The sequence below is a fragment of the Carcharhinus amblyrhynchos genome, unplaced genomic scaffold (genome assembly GCF_965287045.1).
Source record: "Carcharhinus amblyrhynchos unplaced genomic scaffold, sCarAmb.v2.hapA scaffold_37, whole genome shotgun sequence".
Taxonomy (NCBI): domain Eukaryota; kingdom Metazoa; phylum Chordata; class Chondrichthyes; order Carcharhiniformes; family Carcharhinidae; genus Carcharhinus; species Carcharhinus amblyrhynchos.
In genome coordinates, this window is record NW_027649778.1 from 1,184,485 (window position 1) to 1,206,496 (window position 22,012).

At 46.6% G+C, this 22,012-nt stretch overlaps 1 protein-coding gene across 1 annotated transcript in view; it reads left to right on the forward strand.

Annotated features, from left to right (window-relative positions):
* LOC145362106 (leucine-rich repeat and fibronectin type III domain-containing protein 1-like protein) overlaps window positions 1–22,012 on the forward strand; it is a 247,542-nt gene that overhangs the window by 200,344 nt on the left and 25,186 nt on the right. Inside the window, exon 3 of the mRNA XM_080218145.1 lies at window positions 3,261–3,847. Within this exon, the coding sequence (XP_080074271.1) occupies window positions 3,261–3,847 (587 nt within the window). The remainder of the gene's footprint in view (window positions 1–3,260; window positions 3,848–22,012) is intronic.

Genomic DNA, 22,012 nt, shown 5'->3' on the forward strand with positions numbered 1-22,012 from the left:
CTCGCATGCCTGAGGCTGATAAGATCCCACCCGTGGGTAATGGAGGATGTGGTTCTGCCAACCTCGCCTACTCTGAGGTGGCACAGTGGTTAGCACAGCTGCCCCACAGCGCCAGGGACCTGAGTTCAATTCCCGGCTTGGCTCACTTGTTCTGCATGGGTTTCCTCCGGGTGCTGCAGTTTCCTCTCACAGTCCGGAAGACATGCTGGTTAGATGGGTTGGCCGTGCTAAGTTGCCCCTTAGCGTCAGGGGGACGAGCTAGGGTAAATGCATGAGGTTGTGGGGATAAGATCTGGGTAGGGTTGTGCTGGGTGCAGACTCAATGGGCTGAATGGCCTCCTTCTGCACTGTAGGGATTCAATGATTCTGGGTCAGGCAAGGTGGTAAAATTCCACCTGATGTCTTTACATGTGGTTCGCTCCAGCATTGATGCCTTTGCCTCCAGCTGTCTGGGCCCTATGCTCCGGAATTCTCTCCCTAAACATCTCTCCTTCTCCTCTTTAAAGACGTGCCTTACAATCTATTTCATTGGCCACACTCTTAGTCAGCTGTCTTAATATTTTTGTCACAGACAAATGTATTTGTCTTCTTACTACCTGTGATGAATGTGTGTTTTGTACACGAGGGATATGCGCATATTCTGAAGTTTAGGGTGATTGTCCCAGTTTAATACATTCCAGCATCGAGCTTTTTGTAGTTTTTAAAATAAAAATGGCTATTTATCATTCCACACTTTTCCAGCAGTTTAACAACTCAATGTCTCACACGTCTGACTCAGCTGCATCATCACTCAGGCAAAGATTACAGACAGATGAAGAGAAAACAATGAGGTTGCAGAAGCTCAGGGTAGGATTTTCCTGCGCATTTGCACCAAGATCAGAAGACCCCTCCTGAGGTCAATGGACCTTTGGATTGTCCATCCCCGCCTGCTACTGTTCCCGTGGCGGTGATGGACAAGAACATTTCACCCTCCCTCTCCTTCTCTCTTGCTGTCTTTGGCCCAACTTGTCCATGCTGCCCAGGTTTTACAACTAAGCTAGCCCCAGTTGCCCACATTTGGTCCATATTGCTCTATTTTACCCATATAACCATCTAAATGCTTTTTAAAGACCAAATGTGGGCAATTAGGACTAGCTTAAGGATTTTTAAAAAAGGGGCAGCATGGACAAGTTGGGCCGAAGGGTCTGTTTCCATGCTGTAAACCTCTATGACTCTATTACTATAACTCTCTGACAAAATTGTACCCACCTCTACTACAGCCTCTGACATCTTGTTCCAGACACTCACCACCCTCTGTGTGAAAAAATTGCCCCTCTGGACCGTTTTGTATCCCTCCCCTCTCATCTTAATCCTATGCCCTCTAGTTTTAGTCTCCCCTACCTTTGGGAAAAGATATTGACTATTTAGCTGATCTGTGCCCCTCATTATTTTATAGACCTCTATAAGATCGCCCCTCAGCCTCCTATGCTCTAGAGAAAGAAGTCCCAGTCTAACCAGCCTCTCCTTATAACTCAATCCATCAAGTCCCCGGTAACATCCTAGTAAATCTTTTTTGCACTCTTTCTAGTTTAATAATATCCTTTCTATAATAGGGTGACCAGAATTGCACACACTATTCCAAGTGTGGCCTTACCAATGTCTTGTACAACTTCAACAAGCCGTCCCAACTCCTGTACTCAATGTTCTGACCAATGAAACCAAGCATGCCGAATGCCTTCTTCACCACTCTGTCCACCTGTGACTCCACTTTCAAGGATCTATGAACCTGTACCCCTAGATCTCTTTGTTCTGTAACTCTCCCCAACACCCTACCATTAACTGAATAAGTCCTGCCCTGCTTCCATCTACCAAAATGTATCACCTCGCATTTATCTAAATTAAATCCACCATTCGTCATCCCACTGGCCCAATTGATCAAGATCCTGTTGCAATCCTAGATAATCTTCTTCACTGTCCGCTATGTCACCGATCTTGGTGTCATCTGCAAACATACTAACCATGCTTACTAACATCATGGAACATGACAGTTTCCTAATGTGCCTTGGAATATTTTGTATTCCACTGGTGAGCTCGGTCACCAGTGGAGTGCCCCAGGGATCTGTTCTAGGACCCTTGCTGTTTGTCATTTTCATAAATGACCTGCATGAGGAAGTGGAGGGATGGGTTAGTAAGTTCACTGACGATACGAAGGTTGTGGTGTTGTGGATAGTCTGGAGGGATGTCAGAAGTAGCAGCGTGACATAGATAGGATGCAAGACTGGGCGGAGAAGTGGCAGATGGACTTCAACACAGATAAATGTGTAGTGGTCCATTTTGGCAGGACCAATGGGATGAAGGAGTACAATATTAAGGGTAGGAGTCTTAGCTGGGTTGAAGAGCAGAAGGATCTTGGGGTCCGGGTCCATAGGACTCTTAAATTGGCCTCACAGGTGGAGGATGTGGTCAAGAAGGTGTATGGTGTATTGGCCTTCATTAATCGAAGGATTGAGTTTAGGAGTCGGGAGGTAATGCAGCAACTTTATAAGACCCTTGTCAGGCCCCACTTGGAGTACTGTGCGCAGTTCTGGTCGCCTCACTACTGGAAGGATGTGGAAGCTATTGAGAGGGTGCAGAGGAGATTTACAAGGATGTTGCCTGGATTGGGTGGCATGCCTTATGAGGATAGGTTGAGGGAGCTAGGGCTCTTCTCCCTGGAGAGACAAAGGTTGAGAGGTGACCTAATAGAGGTTTATAAAATGTTGAGAGGAATAGATAGGGTGGATTCTCGGAGGCTATTTCCCCGGGCTGAAATGGTCGCTACAAGAGGACACAGGTTTAAGGTGCTAGGGAGCAAGTACAGAGGAGATGTTAGGGGTAAGTTTTTCACTCAGAGGGTGGTGAGTGAGCGGAATCGGCTACTGTTGGTGGTGGTGGAGGCGAACTCATGGGGTCTTTTAAAAGACTTCGGGATGAGTACATGGGATTTAATGGGATTGGGAGTTACAGATAGTTCTATGGCCTGGTAGGTATAGATGTGATCGGCGCAACTTGTGGGCCGAAGGGCCTGTTTGTGCTGTAGTGTTCTATGCTCTATGTGTTCTATGTATTGTTGCAGGAGTTATAAGATCATAAGACACAGGAGCAGAATTAGGCCACTCGGCCCATCGAGCCTGCTCTGCCATTCAATCATGGCTGATACTGTATTGATGCAGGTTGTTGTGATTCCTGCACTGGAATATTGCTTGGCCGTGTTATTTGATACATATTCCATTGTCTTGCAGGATGATCCCATCTTCCAGCAAAGCGTTCCTGGTGAAAGATTTGGTTGCTGGCCGTGACTATGACCTGTGTGTCCTGGCTGTTTATGACGATGGCATCACCACACTGACTGCGACCCGGGCGGTGGGATGTGTCCAGTTCACCACAGAGAAGGAATACACACACTGCCGGTCCATGCAAACCCAGTTCCTTGGTGGGACCATGATCATCATCATTGGAGGGATCATTGTGGCCTCCGTGCTGGTCTTCATCATCATCCTTATGATCAGGTATAAGGTCTACAATAACACGGGAGAACACAAGACTAAGGTCAGTAATGTCTACTCGCAGACCAACGGGAGCCAGAATGGGGCCATGCCGCCTTCCACCTCAAAACTGATGGAATGCCGAGAGGAACACATCCAGGAGACGTTGACAGAACCGCCCAAAGGAACCTTGACCGTGGCTTTAACCACAGACTACGATAAGGTCACTCAAAGTCCATCATTCCCCGCAGATGACATGGCCCCCCATAAACGAAGGAGAGTGCGGACAGAGCTGCAGAAAGAAGCCCCTATCTCTTTGAAGGAGGTACAAGGGGGAGACCAAGGTAGCGCATCTCACCGGAGACCTCAAATCCCACACTTCTCTGAATGATTGTGAAGGAAATGTTCCACGGAGCGGTGTAACTTTGAGTTGACCGTACGCAGGTAGCCAGTGAACAGAAAACGCTAGAAATACTCAGCAGGTCAGGCAGTGTGTGTAGAGACAGAGACACAGTTTAACGTTTCAGGTTGCTGATGAACCAGGTTGTAACCTGGCTGAGGAGGGGGGGGGTCTCGATTTGTAACTGCCAGTACAGCTGACCTTGTGGGGGGAGACGAGGCAGGTCATTGACATTAGAAACAGCAGCCAGTAACGGCTGGCGTTTTTCCAATTTTCACCAAGATATATTTTTAATGCTTTGAAAGTTGACATTTGAAAACTGTCTCATGTTCTGGGTAGAAAGCCTTTGTCGGAATATGAAGATATAAATAGAAATAATAAGTGTGAGGCAGGGAGAGGAAGATATTTTTTAGCATCATTTGTGCAGCGAATAAAATAAAGAAATGCAAATGTTGCAAATCTGAAATCGAGCCAGAAAGTTCTGGAACATTCAATCCCCCCTCAGCGACTCATCCAGTCTTTATTCCCCATCAATGTTTTTAATTTCTTTCATGATGCTTTTATCATCTTATTTTAATTTAACTTCATCCATTTAACCACCTCCGGTTTTTCATTTCACCATTCTGCCTCCTCCTGTGTAATGTGTGAATATTAATATGTGGGTGAGCGTGTCCGTGTGTTTGTGTTAGCATTTGTGTGTGTGTGTGTGTGTGTGTGTGTGTGTGTGTGTGTGTGTGTGTGTGTGTGTGTGTGTGTGTGTGTGTGTGTGTGTGTGTGTGTGTGTGTGTGTACAGGTATCAACATGTGTCCATAAATTGTATGTGTGTTCTTAGAACATAGAACACTACAGCACAAACAGGTCCTTCGGCCCACAAGTTGCGCCGATCATATCCCTACCTACCAGGCCTATCTATAACCCTCAATCCCATTAAATCCCATATACTCATCCAGAAGTCTTTTAAAGGACCCCAGCGAGTTCGCCTCTACCACCACCGACGGTAGCCGATTCCACTCACTCACCACCCTCTGAGTGAAAAACTTACCCCTAACATCTCCTCTGTACCTGCTCCCAAGCACCTTAAACCCTGTGTCCTCTCGTAGCGACCATTTCAGCCCTGGGAAATAGCCTCCGAGAATCCACCCTATCTATTCCTCTCAACATTTTATAAACCTCTATCAGGTCCCCTCTCAACCTTCGTCTCTCCAGGGAGAAGAGACCTAGCTCCCTCAACCTATCCTCATAAGGCATGCCTCCCAATCCAGGCAACATCTTGTATGAATGTGTATGATTATCTGTGTGTTAAGGTGAGCATGTGTTTGTTTTGTTTGTTTTAGCATACATCCATGCATAGGTGTGTATGTGTGTGCGTGCGTGTATGTGCGTGTGTGTATTAGCATTGTGTGTGTGTCCTTGTGTGAGTGTGTATATGAGCATCTGCATGTGGGTGTGAGCATGTGTGCATTGTGTGTGTATGTTAGCATGTGTCCATGTGTGTGTGTGTGTGTGTGTGTGTGTGTGTGAATGTTGTGTGTGTGAGTGAGTATACTGTGTGTTCTTTACCCGGGTGCAGTGTAACAAGTTTCTTCTACAATTTCTCCCTGTGCTGACAGGGACTGTTGAACATTTTGCTGTCTGCAGTTCCCCCGCTCGCTCTTTCCAGCGGACGGTTAGGTGAAACTTTCACTCTCACTTTCATGTATGGTTGAGGAAGCAGTGAGTTCCATGAGGGCTGGTGATTCCAGCCCGGGGAAATCTGTGTCTGTCTTTTGGGAGCAGGCGGAGGGAGTGTTAATCTGTCACCCACTCAAAGGCCACAATGTTTGGATACCAAATATTTGGAACTACTTTCATTTAGTTTAAACTCAACGGAAACATTCAGAATAAGAAACTGATTACTGCATCAGGGGATGAAAAGGGGGGCATGGACTGGCTTATCATAGAGTGCAGAAGGGGTCCATTCAGCCCATCGAGCCTGCACTGACAACAATCCCACCCAGGCCCTATCCCCGTAACCACAGCTATTTACCCTACTATTCCCCCTAACCCACATATCCTGGGAGACCAAGTGGCAATTTAGCATGGCCAATCGACAAGAAAGATCCTTGGAATGAGGAGCTTGTCGTATGAGGAACGATTGAGGACTCTGAGTCTGTACCCATTGGAGTTTAGAAGGATGAGGGGGGGATCTTATTGAAACTTACAGGATGCTGCGAGGCCTGGATAGAGTGGACGTGGAGAAGATGTTTCCACTAGTAGGAAAAACTAGAACCAGAGGCACAACCTCAGGCTAAAGGGACGATCCTTTAAAACAGAGATGAGGAGGAATTTCTTCAGCCAGAGAGTGGGGAATCTGTGGAACTCTTTGCCACAGAAGACTGTGGAGGCCGGGTCACTGAGTGTCTTTAAGACAGAGATAGATAGGTTCTTGATTAATAAGGGGATCAGGGGTTATGGGGAAAAGGCAGGAGAATGGGGGATGAGAAAAATATCAGCCATGATTGAATGGCGGAGCAGACTCGATGGGCTGAGTGGCCTTTTTCTGCTCCTATGTCTTATGGTTTAACCCACACATCTTTGGACTGAGGGAGGAAACAGGGTGAAACCCACACAGACACAGGGAGAACGTGCAAACTCCACACTGACAGTGACCCGAAGATGGAATTGAACCTGGGTCCCTGGTGAGGCAGCAGTGCTAACCACTGTGCCACTGTGCCAGCCCTAATACAAGAAGGCAGACAAAAGCAAAGATTAACAGGATGAGAGCCAACAGACTTAGGCTGCAAACTGGCAATCTTTAATCGTTAGGCTAAGTTTTTAAATTGTCAAATCTAACATTGCATAAATTGATAAATTACCTCACATTACTACCTTGGTGTTACCAGATCACGGAGGGGCAGTTTTATTACTGCGCTGGGTAACTACAGTAATAAAACAAAAGCTTTAAAAAAAGATTTAAGATATAACCCCTGTCAGTTCTGGTCTTCACAATTCTTTTTTCCAATATTTTTCAGCTTTAAGTTTTATTACTTAAAATCTCACTCATATTTCCTCCCACTCTCCATTTCCCTAAGTGAAATTAAACCCGTTTTTTAGAGAAAACTCATTTGAAAAACCATTCTCTCTCCCTAATCAGGGAGCTGGGCTTTAAATTTTGGCCAGGTTATAGTGCTACCAATCTCTGCATGGTTTGATCACGTGTTCCGGTTCTGAGACGGAATTACATTAATGATGGCAATTCATGTGGGAGATTTCTACATGGAGGAAACTCGATTTTAGTTCCCTACATAAATCCCAAGCTTTGGAAAGCTCTTCGCTTTCTCAGTGCTGTGAATGAATCAAGACTGTATTTCACAGAGATCACGAGTGAAATGATTTACCTCGAGAATATCAGCTTAAAAGTGGTTAACGCTTTCACTGCCAGCACACTCGAAGAATTGTACCGGTCAAGTTAGCATTTGATTTGATTTATTATTGTCACCTGTATTAACATACAGTGCAAAGTATTGTATCTCGCGTGCTATATAGACGAAACATACCGTTCATAGAGAAGGAAAGGAGAGGGTGCAGAATGCAGTGTTACAGTCATAGCGAGGGTGTAGAGAAAGATCAGCTTAATGTGAGGTAGGTCCATTCAAAAGTCTGACAGCAGCAGGAAAGAAGGGAAGTTCGAGTTAGCATTTGATTTCATAGAAATCCTACCATGCAGAAGGAGGCCATTTGGCCCATCGAGTTTGAACTGACAGCAATCCCCCCCCCCAAGGCCCAATCCCTGAAAAACCCATAAATTTGCCCGGCTAATCCCTCTAATCTATGCATTCCAGGACACTAAGGGACAAATTAGAATGGCCAATCCACCTAACCCACAGATCTTTGGACTGTGGGCGGAAACCGGAGCACCCGGAGGAAACCCACGCAGACACGGGGAGAATGTGCAGACTCTGCACAGACAGTGACCCAAGCCAGGAATTGAACCCAGGTTCCTGGAGCTATGAGACAACAGTGCTAACCACTGTGCCACCGTGCCGCCCAAATAGATCTGATTTGTTATTGTCACATATATTAGCATGCAGTGAAAAGCATTGTTTCTTGCGCACGCTACAGACAGAGCATACCATTCATAGAGTAGATAGGAGAGAATGAGGGGAAATCTTATAGAAACATATAAGATTATGAAGGGAATCGATAAGATAGAAGCAGGGAAGTTGCTTCCACTGGCGGGTGAAACTAGAACTAGGGGTCATGGCCTCAAAATAAGGGGGAGCAGATTTAGGACTGAGTTGAGGAGGAACTTCTTCACACAAAGGGTTGTGAATCTGTGGAATTCCCTGCCCAGTTGAGGCTCCCTCATTGAATGTTTTTAAGGCAAGGATAGATAGATTTTTGAACAGTAAAGGAATTAAGGGTTATGGTGAGCGGGCGGGTAAGTGGAGCTGAGTCCACAGAAAGATCAGCCATGATCTTATTGAATGGCGGAGCAGGCTCGAGGGGCTGAATGGCCGACTCCTGCTCCTAGTTCTTATGTTTTATTAATGATCTGGATGAGGGTATAGTTGGGTGGATTAGTAAATTTGCTGATGACACCAAAGTCGGAGGTGTGGTAGATAGTGAGGAAGGGTGTCATAGTTTGCAGGAAGACTTAGACAGGTTGCAGAGCTGGGCCGAGAGGTGGCGGATGGAATTTAATGCGGAGAAGTGTGAGGTAATTCACTTTGGTAGGAATAACAGATGTGTCGAGTATAGGGCTAACGGGAGGACTTTGAATAGTGTGGATGAGCAGAGGGATCTAGGTGTATGTGTACATAGATCCCTGAAAGTTGGGAATCAAGTAGATAAGGTTGTTAAGAAGGCATACGGTGTCTTGGCGTTTATTGGTAGGGGGATTGAATTTAGGAGTCGCAGCGTCATGTTGCAACTGTACACAACTCTGGTGCGGCCGCACTTGGAGTACTGTGTGCAGTTCTGGTCCCCACATTACAGGAAGGATGTGGAGGCTTTGGAGAGGGTGCAGAGGAGGTTTACCAGGATGTTGCCTGGTATGGAGGGGAGGTCCTATGAGGAGAGGCTGAGGGATTTGGGGTTGTTTTCGCTGGAAAGAAGGCGGCTAAGAGGGGGTCTTATTGAAACATATAAGATGATTAGAGGTTTAGATAGGGTGGATAGTGATAGCCTTTTTCCTCGGATGGAGAAAGCTAGCACGAGGGGGCATGGCTTTAAATTAAGGGGTGGTAGTTATAGGACGGATGTCAGGGGTAGGTTCTTTACCCAGAGGGTGGTGAGGGATTGGAATGCCCTGCCTGCTGCAGTTGTAAATGCGCCTAGTTTGGGGGCGTTTAAGAGATCCGTGGATAGGTTTATGGACGAAAAGGGATTGGTTTAGGTTAGTGGGTCATTGTTTTGTAACTGGTCGGCGCAACATCGTGGGCCGAAGGGCCTGTTCTGCGCTGTAATGTTCTATGTTCTATGTTCTATGCTCTTAAAAGGGAAGGAGAGAGTGCAGAATGTAGAGTTGCAGTTAAATCTAGGGTGTAGCGAAAGATCAACTTAATATATGGTAGGTCTATTCAAAAGTCTGACAGCAGCAGGGAAGAAGCTGTTATTGAGTCGGTTGGTACGTGACCTCAGACTTTTGTATCTTTTTCCTGATGGAAGAAATGTACCACTTCACAAATCTCCTTTTTTGCAAATGTCTGTCCATTTCATTAATCTGTGGGTCCTCCTAAAATCTGTCGCTCTCCTCTTCACTGTTTATTTTTATTTATTAATTATCAGTGTCACAAGCAGGCTTACATTAACACTGCAATGAAGTTACTGTGAAAATCCCCGAGCCACCACACTCCAGGTACACTGAGGGAGAATTTAGTACCTAACCAGCGCACCTTTGGACTGTTGGAGGAAACGGGAGCATTTGGAGGAAACCCATGCAGACACGGGGAGAATGTGCAGTCTCCGCATGGACAGTGACCCGAGCTGGGGATGGAACCCGGGCCCCTGGCGCTGTGAGCAGCAATGCCACCGTGCCACCTCAACATTTCTGAATGAATGTCATTTGCAAAATGTGAAATGATGTCCTGGTTAGGCAGGTCCAGATCATTCATATTTTGGCCACCGTATTTAAGGAAGAATGTAAGTGTGTTGGAAGTAGTTCAGAGAAGGTTTGCTGGACTCATCTCTGGGATGGGTGGGTTGTCTAATGAGGAAAGGTTAGACAGGCTGGGCTTATATCCACTGGAGTTTCCAAAAATAAGAGGCAACTTATAAAAACATGTAAGATCCTGAAGGGCATTGACAGAGTGGATGTGGAGACGATGTTTCGTCTTCAGGGAGAATCTAGAACAAGGGGTTCACTAGGGCAGCACGGTGGTGCAGTGGTTAGCGCTGCTGCCTCACAGTGCCAGGGACCCGGGTTCAATTCCTGGCTTGGGTCATTGTCTATGTGGAGTCTGTACGTTCTCCCCGTGTCTGCATGGGTTTCCTCCGGGTGCTCCGGTTTCCTCCCACAGTCTGAAAGACGTGCTGGTTAGGGTGCATTGGCCGCGCTAAATTCTCCCTCAGTGTAACCCAAACAGGCACCGGAGTGTGGCGACAAGGGGATTTTCACAGTAACTTCATTGCAGTGTTAATATAAGCCTCATTTTTGTCACTAATAAATAAACTTTAAACCATTTAGCAATAAGGGATCACCCATTTAAATGGAGATAAGATGAAAGAAATTCTCTGATGATTCTCTGGAAGTCTCATCCTGAAAAGGCAGGGAAAGCTGAGTCTTTGAGTCTTTATAAGGCAGAGGTGGAAAAATTCTTGGTGAGCAAAGGGGTGAAAGGTTATTGGGAGGGGGGGAGGTGGGTGCGGTATTGAGGTTACAGTCTGATCAGTTATGACCTTAATAAATGACAGAGTGGCTCGAGGGGCTGAATGGCCTAATCCAGCTCCTCGTTTATATAAGAACATAAGAACTAGGAGCAGGAGTCGGCCATCTGGCCCCTCGAGCCTGCTCCACCATTCAATAAGATCATGGTCGATCTTTTCATGGACTCAGCTCCACTTACCCGCCCGCTCACCATAACCCTTAATTCCTTTACTGTTCAAAAATCTATCTATCCTTGCCTTAAAAACATTCAGTGAGGGAGCCTCAACTGGGCAGAGAATTCCACAGATTCACAACCCTTTGTGTGAAGAAGTTCCTCCTCAACTCAGTCCTAAATCTGCTCCCCCTTATTTTGAGGCCATGCCCCCTAGTTCTAGTTTCACCCGCCAGTGGAAACAACTTCCCTGCTTCTATCTTATCTGTTCCCTCATAATCTTATATGTTTCTATAAGATCTCCCCTCTTCTGAATTCCAATGAGTATATCCCCAGTCTACTCAGTTTCTCCTCATAAGCCAACCAAAGAGAGCAGAAATCCTAATATCCAGATCAACACAAACACACATTTCCCCCAATCTGAAAAACAACTGTTGACGATGACTCTCTGCTCTCTGCCGTTGAGCCCATGGCGGGTCCTAACTGCTCCCTCCCGTCTCCAGGTTTCGACTTTGCTAACAAGCCTATTCCACGGCACTTAGTGAGGTAGCTTTTGAAAGTTGAGACAGATTACTTTGTGAGTGAGTGACACAGATGAGGTGGTCACAGCATTCTTGCAGAGTGGTGGACTCAGACAGCAGCCCAGCTTCGTTGCTTTGGGTGTTGGAGGTTGCACTGAGCGTGCCAGCTGTGCTGAGGTGGTTGACCTGACCTTCAGTGACATAGAACATAGAAGAGTACAGCACAGGAACAGACCACTCGGCTCACAGTGTTGTGTTGAACATGACACCAAATTAAACTAATCCCTTCTGCCTGCCCTTGCTCCATGTCCTTCTATCCCTTGCATATTCATGTGCTTATCCAAAAGTCCCTTAAACGTCCCTATTGTATCTGCCTCCACCACCAGCCCTGGCAGTATGTTCCAGATATCATTTGATGTGATTTTACATAATTTATTATTGTCACATGTATTAGTATACAATGAATAGTACTGTTTCTTGTGTGATCTACAAACAAAGCATAGAGAAGGAAAGGAGAGAGTGCAGAAAGTGCAGTCATAGCGAGGGTGTAGAGAAAGATCGGTTTAATGCAAGGTAGGTCCATTCAAAAGTCTGACGGCAACAGGGAAGAAGCTGTTCTTGAGTCAGTTGGTACGTGACCTCAGACTTTTGTATCTTTTTCCCAACAGAAGAAGGTGGAAGAGAGAATGTCCGGAGTGCATGCGGTCTTAATTATGTTGACTGCTTTTCCGAGGCAGCGGGAAGTGTAGACAGAGTCAATCGTTGGGAGGCTGGTTTGCGTGATGGATTGGGCTAAGTTCACAACACTTTGTAGTTCCTTGCCGTCTTGGGCTGAGCAGGAGCCCATACCGAGCTGTGATACAACCAGAAAGAAGTCCTGACCACTTTCAATCACTACCACTCTCTGCGTAAAATACTTGCCCCTCACATCTCCTTTGAACTTTCTCCTCTTGCCTTAAGTGCATGCCTCCTTGTATGAGGTATTTCAACTCTGGGGAAAAGGATTCTGACTGTCAACCCTATTTATGCCTCTCATAATTTTATAGAATGCTATCAGGTCTCCCCTCAGCCCCCGCCACTCCAGAGAAAACAAGCTTAGTTTGTCCAGCCTCTCCTTATAGCTCAGACCCTCAGGGTAATCCAGGCAGCATCCTGGTAAACCTCTTCTGCACCCTCTCCAAAGCCTCCTCATCCTTCCTGTATTGCGACAGTAATTGGCCTTGATGTGTGGGGCGGGTGGGCACTGGAGCAAGTTGGACTCAAACTTGAGCAGTTATGACAGCTCCTCGCTCCTCTGGTTAGGCTTCCACACCCATCGGGCTTTCTCGAGTGTGAAGATTGGCCTCTTGAGTGAGGAGAAGTCAGGAGAGCAAGTGAGAGTATCGGAGATGGGAAGTGAAGAATCCTATTAGTTTTCACAAAACCCTGAGGAACTGACCTAATTCTTCCTTCAGGAAGCAAATCACAGGTGCTGCTAAATATATTCTTTGCTTAAAATGCTTTTTAACTTGCCTTTTGGATCATTTAAATAGAACTGTGAGTCGGAGTGATGATGCCCTGAAGCTTTGGTGTAGAGTCAATCCACAAGGCTAATAAAAAGGTGACAACTATTGAGAATTAGATGCATTGAGCGCCGGGGAAATGTCACTTCTGTGTTCTGAGCCAATTCCCTGATTGGTCAGAGAGCTATTACCAACGTGGCGCGTTATAGATGGCTCCAGGAATAGGTTCTATCTGCAGTCTGGGGTTAGTTTTTTGAAGGGACAATGTGAAAATGTTTAAACCGGGAACTTTCTCCAAATTTCCCTCTAGCTCAGATCCAAGGTTGCTTGAATTTGTGTCAGGGTGTTGTAGATTTGGGAAGATACCACACATGGATGGAATTTATCCCTCAAAGTTCAAATCTATCATTGAATCATAGAATCCCTACAGTGTAGAAGAGACCATTCAGCCCATTGAGTCTGTACTGATTCTGTGACAGAGTATCTTATCCAAACCCTCATTCCCATCCTATTCCTGTAACCCCACACATTTCTTATGGCTAATTCCATCTAACCTACACGTCTTGGGACACAGAGGAGCAATTTGGCATGGCCAATCTACCTATTTTTTTTAATTTATTGATGTAGGCTTACATTAACACTGCGATGAAGTTACTGAGAAAATTCCCTAGTCGCCACACTCCAGTGCCTGTTCAGATACACTAAGGAAGAATTTAGCATGGGCAATGCACCCTAACCTGCATGTCTTTGGACACTAAGGGACAACCTAGCACGGGCAATCCACCTAACCAGCACATCATTGGAGTGTGGGAGGAAACTGGAGCACCCGGAGGAAACCCATGCAGTCATGTGCAAACTCCACATAGGCAGTGACCCGAGGCTGGGAATCGAACCAGGGACCCTGGCGCTGTGAGGCAACAGCGTTAGCCACTGTGCCAACATGCAGTCACCAACAGCTCTCAATATTTCACAATAACCCTTCTTTCTATTTTAAAATAAAGTCACTGAAGTGGGTGGGAATGAAATGGCGAGGTTTTTGAAACAGAGTCCATCAGATATAGAAGCAGAATTAGGCCATTCAGCCCATCTAGTCTGTGGTGAGGCCACAGCTGGAGCACTGTGTGCAGTTCTGGTCACCACATTATAGGGAAGATGTGATTGCAGTGGAGAGGATGCAGAGGAGATTCACCAGGACGCTGCCTGGGATGGAACACTGCAGTTATGAAGGGAGGTTGGATAGGCTTGGGTTGTTTCATCTGGAGCAGAGAAGACTGAGGGGGTGACCTGATTGAGGTGTATGAGACTATGAGGAACACAGACAGAGTGGATAAGGAGCAGCTGTTCCCTGAGTTGAAGGGTCAGTCATGAGGGGGACACAGGTTCAAGGTGAGGGGCAGGAGGTTTAGGGGGGAAAACCTTTTTACCCAGAGGGTGGTGAGGGTCTGGAATGCGCTGCCTGGGAGGGCAGTGGGGGTGGGATGTCTCACATCCTTTAAAAAATACCTGGATGAGCACTCGGCGCACCATAACATTCAGGGCTGTGGGCCAAGGGCTGAAAGTGGGATTAAGTGGGAGTTCAGGTGTTTCCAATGTGTCAGTGCGGATCCGATGGGCTGAAGGGCCTCTTCTACACTGTGTGATTCTATGCTCCACCACTCAATTGATCGGAGTGAGGCGGGGTGGAGGGGGGTGCAATCACACTCTGCAGTCCCATTGGAGAGTTGGAAATCTATTCCAGTATTCCAATCAGGAACTCAGCGAGTGTTTCCACTCACCCTCTTAGGAGCAGGAAAAGGCCATTCGATCCCTCGTGCCTGTTCGACCCTTCAGTTTGATCATGGTTTATTTTACAAACCACCCCCCAACACCCGCCCCCCCACACATACCCCTCCCCCCTCCACCCCCACCCACACAAATACCCCTTGCTTCTTTCATTCTTTTTCCATCCCTGTTGTCCCAGGATTGAAAGTGACCACTCCTCACTCTATCCCACAGCTGCAGGGCTGACACATGCCGAGCACGGTGTGGGTTTAACATTGGTATCTCCTGTAGCACATCCTCAGCCTCGCTGCTGTCCTGCTCACCCAACCCCTGCTGTTATTTAGGTATTTGAGTGAAAGTGGTGCCATGATGCAGAGGGAAAATAACTCTTAGGAGCCAATAATTAAAAGTTAATAAGATTTTCAGTGAATTTACGTTGTCAGCAAAGGAAGCAACTCAATATGGGCCATGAGTTAACAACTAGAGGGGGTACAAAGAAGATTCACCCAAATGTTGCCTGGGATGGAGCTTTTCAGCTATAATTAGAGACTGGGAAGGCTTAGACTCATAGAGGTTTACAGCATAGAAACAGGCCCTTCGGCCCAACTTGCCCATGCTGCCCAGTGTTACCACTAAGTAGTCCCAATTGCCTGCATTTGGCCCATATGCCTCTATACCCATCATATCCATGTAACTATCTAAATGTTTTTTAAAAGACAAAATTGTACCCGCCTCTACTACTGCCTCTGGCAGCTCGTTCTAGACACTCATCACCCTCTGTGTGAAAAAATGGCCCCTCTGGACACTTTTGTATCTCTCCCCTCTCACCTTAAACCTATGCCCTCTAGTTTTAGACTCCCCTACCTTTGGGAGAAGATATTGACTATCCAGCTGATCTCTGCCCCTCATTATTTTATAGACTCCTATAAAGTCACCCCTCAGCCTCCTACGCTCCAGAGAAAAAAGTCCCATTCTATCCAGCCTCTCCTTATAACTCAATCCATCAAGTCCCGGTAACATCCTAGTAAATCTTTTTTGCACTCTTTCTAGTTTAATAATATCCTTTCTATAATAGGGTGACCAGAATTGCACACAGTATTCCAAGTGTGGCCTTACCAATGTCTTGTACAACTTCAACAAGATGCCCCAACTCCTGTATTCAATGTTCTGACCAATGAATATGAGGTTGTTCACTTTGGAAGCAAAAACAAGGCAGCAGATTACTACCTGACTGGTTGTAAATTGGGAGAGGGGAGTGTGCAGAGGGACCTGGGTGTCCTTGTTCACCAGTCACTGAAGGTAAGCGTGCAGGTGCAGCAGGGGATAAAGAAGGTAAATGGCCTGTTGGCCTTCATGGTGAGAGGTTTGGAGTACAGGAGCAGGGATGTGTTGTTACAATTATACAGGGGCCTTGGTGAGGCCACACTTAGAGTATTGTGTGCAGTTTTGGTCTCCTTTTCTGAGGAAGGATGTTCTTGCTCTCGAGGGAGAGCAGTGAGGGTTTACCAGGCTGATTCCGGGGATGGTGGGACTGATGTACGAGGAGAGATTGACTGGGTTAGGATTGTTTTCACTGGAGTTCAGATGAATGAGGGGAGATCTCGTAGAGATTTATAAAATTCTAACAGGACTGGACAGGGTAGATGCAGGGAGGATGTTCCCAATGGTGGGGGAGTCCAGAACCAGGGGGTCACAGTCTGAGGATTCGGGGTAGACCATTAGGATGGAAGTGAGGAGACATTTTTTCACTCAAAGAGTGGTGAGCCTGTGGAATTCATTCCCACAGGAAGTAGTTGATGCCAAAACATTGAATGTATTCAAGAGGCGGCTGGATATAGCACTTGGGGCGAATGGGATCAAAGGTTATGGGGAGAAAGCAGGATTAGGCAATTGAGTTGGATGAACAGCCATAATTGTATTGAATGGGGGAGCAGGTTCGAAGGGCCAAATGGCCTCCTCCTGCTCCTATCTTCTATGTTTCTATGAAACCAAGCAAGCCAAATGCCTTCTTCACCTCTCTGTCCACGTGTGACTCCACTTTAAAGGGACCTGTACCCCTAAATCTTGTTGTTCTGTACCCCTCCCCAATGCCTGACCATGCGCTCCGGTTTCCTCCCACACCCCAAAGCTGTGCTCTTAGGCTGATTGGTTTTACCAAATTGGCACTATTCTCCCCTGAATCTGGCTAAGTTAGGGGTTCCATTCGTAGACACGCAGGGTAGAATAGGTGTAGGGTGATGCGGCGGCGCGGGCTCGTTGGGCCGAAGGGCCTGTTTCCTGTGCTGGGTTGTTCTTTGTTCTTTACTAACTGAGTAAGCCCTGCCCTGATACGATCTACCAAAATGCACCACCTCACATTCATCCAAACTAACCTTCATCTGCCATTCATTGACCCAATGGCCTGTAGCAATCCTTGATAAGCTTCGTCACTATCCACTATGCCACCAAGCCTGGTGCCATCGACAAACTTACTAAACATGCTTCCTAAATTCTCATAAATCACTAATATAAATAACAGATAATCTTGGACCCAGCACTGATCCCTGAGGCACGCCACTGGCCACAGGCCTCCAGTTTCAAAAACTACCCTCTGCAACCAGGCTCTGTCTTCTGTCATCAAGCCAATTTGTACCCATTTGGCCAACGCACCTTGGATCCCATGAGATCTAAACTTATGCAACAACCTACCATGCGGTACCTTGTCAAAGGCCTTGCTAAAGTCCATGTAGACAACATCAACTGCACTGCCCTCATCTACCTTCTTGGTTACCCCTTCAAAAAACTCAATCAAATTTGTGAGATATGACTTTTCATTCACAAAGCCATGCTGACTGCTCCTAATTAGTTCTAAATGCCTTAGATCCTGTCTCTCGGAATACCTTCCAACAACTTACCCACTACAGACATTAGGTTCCCCAGCCTCTATTGTTTTCCCTGCAGCTGAGAAGGCTGAGAGGGAACATGATTGTGGGTGGCATGGTAGCACAGTGGTTAGCACTGCTGTTTCACAGCTCCAGGGACCTGGGTTCGCTTCCCGGCTCGGGTCACTGTCTGTATGGAGTTTGCACATTCTCCTCGTGGCTGCCTGGGTTTCCTCCGGGTGCTCCAGTTTCCTCCCACAGTCCAAAGATGTGCGGGTTAGGTTGATTGGCCACGCTAAGAAATTGCCCCTTAGTGTTTAGGGATGTGTAGGTTAGAGGGATTAGTGGGTAAAATATGTAGGGATAAGGCGTAGGGTCTGGGAAGGATTGTGGCTGGTGCAGACTCGATGGGCCGAATGGCCTCTTTCTGTCCTGTAGAAATTCTAAGTCATTCTGCGATTGAGGTGTGTACGATTATGAGGGGTATGGACCGGGTGGGTAGGGAGCAGGCGTTCCCCTGGATTGAGGGGTGAATTGGAAGGCGGCAGAGTTTTCGGGTGAGGAGCAGGGGATTTGAGAGAAAGCTTTTTCACTCGGACAGTTGGTGGGAATCTGGAATGTGCTGCCGGGGAGGGGGATGGAGGCCGGAAACCTTACAACCTTTAAAAAGTATTTTTTTTTAATATTCAGTAACAGTAAATATATGAGAACTTGAAACATCCTGACATTGAGGGAAATAGGATTAGTGCGATGTTAGTGGTAGTTATTGTTGGTGCGGATTTGGTGGACCAAAGGGCCTTCTCTGCTCTGTATGACTCTATGATGCTATGATTGTACACTGCCCAGATCACTACCTGTGACCCATCACTCGTCCCCATCCATGGCAGTCCCTAGCCCTATCCCATACCCATTCCAGATCCCATTCCATCTCTCCTCCCTCCTCCACTCACACTTTGGCCTGATATTTGCTTGTGAAGGTGGGGTAACGAGTCATTAACCTGGCGTTGATGTTGGACTGTGGATGGGATCAGGTGGCTGGTGGACAGTGTAACCCTGATCCGGTAATGGCCCGAACGCGATATAGACCATGAAATAAAAACGGAAAATGCAACGAGTGTACAACAGCAACTTGAATTTCTATAGCACCTTTACCATAGCAAAGTGGCCCAGGATGCTGTACAGGAGAGTTATCAGACAACCATTGACTCCAAGGTGGAGAGGGTGACATTGCAGACCGAGCTGGTTCAGGGAGGAAGTTTTTAAGGAGCAATTTCAAGAACAAATGAGACACAGGTAGATTTTACGGGAAATTCCGCGGAAGTGAGAAATTGGCAGCGGAGAGCTGATTCTTCGATTCCAACGCCATTCCCAGTGCTGCCAATTTTCACCAGTTCAGGGGTAAAGGTACAGCCTGGAGTGAACCTGTATCCTGCACTCCCAACCTGGCCAGCTCCATAGCGTGGGTAGGTATCTCCAGGTCCCCTTTCCAGGCAGGCTGGCTTCTAAAGTACTCATGGTTCACAGCGTCATCGCAAAACACAGTCTGAGTGAGGAAACCTTTAGAAAAATGTTCAAAACACCTCACCCATACTCCCCACCACCACCCACACTCACACACACACTTACACTCACACACACACACACTTACACTCTCTCACACACGCACACACACACAGACACACACACAAATGCCCACACACCTACACACACACACACACACTCACACATACACACACACACAAACACACACTCACACACACATTCACACTCATACACACACACAAATGCCCACACACCTACACACACATATATTCACACTCACACAAACACGCTCACACAAACACACACTCACACACACACTCACACAAACACACTCTTACACATACACACACACACACACACACAAACACACACTCACTCACATACACACACACACACACACAAACACACACTCACTCACACACACACACACACACACACACACACAGAGTGTCGTCCATGTGAGCTATTGCTATTTATCAATCCCCAGCTGAGAGCCCAGACATCCATTAGTCTTTGTAACACCTGCACCCCAGCAAGAACATTATTAACAGCTCTTGTTCTGTGATTTTGTATTATTGTGTTATTTTGTATTTAACCACTAGAGGCTGCTGAAGAGCAGGTCACACCACGTCTCACACACTTTTTACGGATTATAGTGGAAGGTATTCCTCTTTGGGGATTTCGGGGGGTTAGCCCCCAGGGGCGGATGGATTAAACCCCGCTTTATAACAGAAGCCAATGGAGAAGGAAGATGGCAGACTAACAAACATTGTCCAGTCTGGAGGATGGTGTAGCAAAAGCTACAGAAAGTTCCAGAAGAATGGGACAGGCTCAAAGGGCTGAATGGACTATTCCTGCTTCTAGTTTTGATTTGATTTGATTTTGATTTATTATTGCCACATGTATTAACATACAGTGAAAAGTATTGTTTCTTGCGCGCTATACAGACAAAGCATATCGATCATAGAGAAGGAAAGGAGAGAGTGCAGAATGTAATGTTATAGTCATAGTTAGGGTGTAGAGAAAGATCAACTTAATGCGAGGTAGGTCCATTCAAAAGTCTGACAGCAGCAGGGAAGAAGCTGTTCTTAAGTTGTTTGGCGTGTGTCCTCAGACTTTTGTATTTTTTTCCCAACGGAAGAAGGTGGACAAGAGAATGTCCGAGGTGTGTGGGGTCCTTAATTATGCCGGCTGCTTTGCCGAGGCAGCAGGAAGTGTCGACAGAGTCAGTGGATGGGAGGCTGGTTTGAACATCATTGTCAAAGGGAACATTATACCAACTATCTGAAGGAGAGAATAGAGGTCAGCATCGGACAGGAGTCTCCAGGGGGCCACATCCAAAGGTCAACCTCTCTCTCCAGCATTTCTGGTTAGAATTCCGTGTTTTTGTTCTTATTAGAAAGTTAATTAAAGGTGCTGCCAGCTCAGTCAGCAGGAGGGCAGAAGTGATTTAAGATTCACCTAATTCTTGTTACCCGAGGCTGACACCTGCTCCGTGATATCAGCTGTTATCTAAATTTGATCAGCAGGGCAAATTACATCCAATTTTTCGAGATCAGATTCAGACTGGATGAAAATAAGCAGTGTCGGGTTTTACACCAGCCTTTGATAAATCTGCTGTCTGGGCAGATCACTCACATGTTTAATGTGACCTTATCCCTTTCTTCCACTAAATGGGTTGTCTTTATCAAATAATAACCTTGTGGCAAATTGTGACTTCAGAAATTTCAAACTTACTTCCATTCCTCTTAGTAAGAGGCCCAGAGTGGGAAAGCTGATGTCTCTCTGTCCCCACCTCTCGCTGCCTTCTCCCAGGAAGTGTTCTCTGCTGCCTGAGGTTGAACTTACACAGAGGCTGACCCCAGGATCTGCAGAAGCCCAGGGGCACAGCATTTCTCTCTGATTCCTGCTGATCTTTTCCTTTCAAATCCCTGACAACAATTGGGATAATCCTTGGCAGAAATGTAACTCTCTGACCTCTGACCATTTTGCCTTCTTGCACCCGTCTCCAATTACAGACATGATGGATTGACAGATCTCAGTCTACCCTACAAACCTCATCCAGTCTTTCCTTCATCGATTCTGTCCTCTCACACTCCCCTTTCCCAGTTTCTCGCTTCTCTCTCCCTCCCTCTTATCATTTTTTTTCCTTCTGTTTGTCTCTCTCACTCTCTCCCTCATAATGACCCCAATAACCTTGCATAATGGTGCAGATGTCACAACTTATAGTGTGAGGAGGTGATGCCCTAGTGGTATTATCGCTCAACTATTAATCCAGATAATGTTCTGGGGACCCAACTTCGAATCCTGCCACGGCAGACGGCGGAATTTGAGTTCAATAATAAAAGAAAATCTGGAATCTACTGATGACTGTGAAACCATTGTCGATTGTTGGAAAAACCCATCACCTGGTTCACTAATGTCCTTTAGGGAAGGAAATCTGCAGCCCTTACCTGGTCTGGCCTACAAGTGACTCTGGAGGCACAGCAATGTGGTTGACTCTCAACTGCAACTAGGGATGGACAGTAAGTGCTGACCCAGCCAGCGACACCCATGTCCCATGAATGGATAAAAATCACCTTTACTGATTGACTGAGACACAAGGCTCCTGTTCTGATCCTTATCCAATGAATCCTCTTCAGGGACCCGGGTTCGATTCCTGGCTTGGGTCACTGTCTGTGTGGAGTTTGCACATTCTCCCCACATCTGCGTGGGTTTCCTCCTGGTGCTCCGGTTTCCTCCTACAGACTGAAAGACCTGCTGGTTAGGGCGCATTGGCCGTGCTAAATTCTCCCTCAGTGTACCCGAACAGGCGTTGGAGTGTGGCGCCTAGGGGATTTTCACAGTAACTTCATTGCAGTGTTAATGTAAACCTACTTGTGACACTAATAAATAAAGTTCA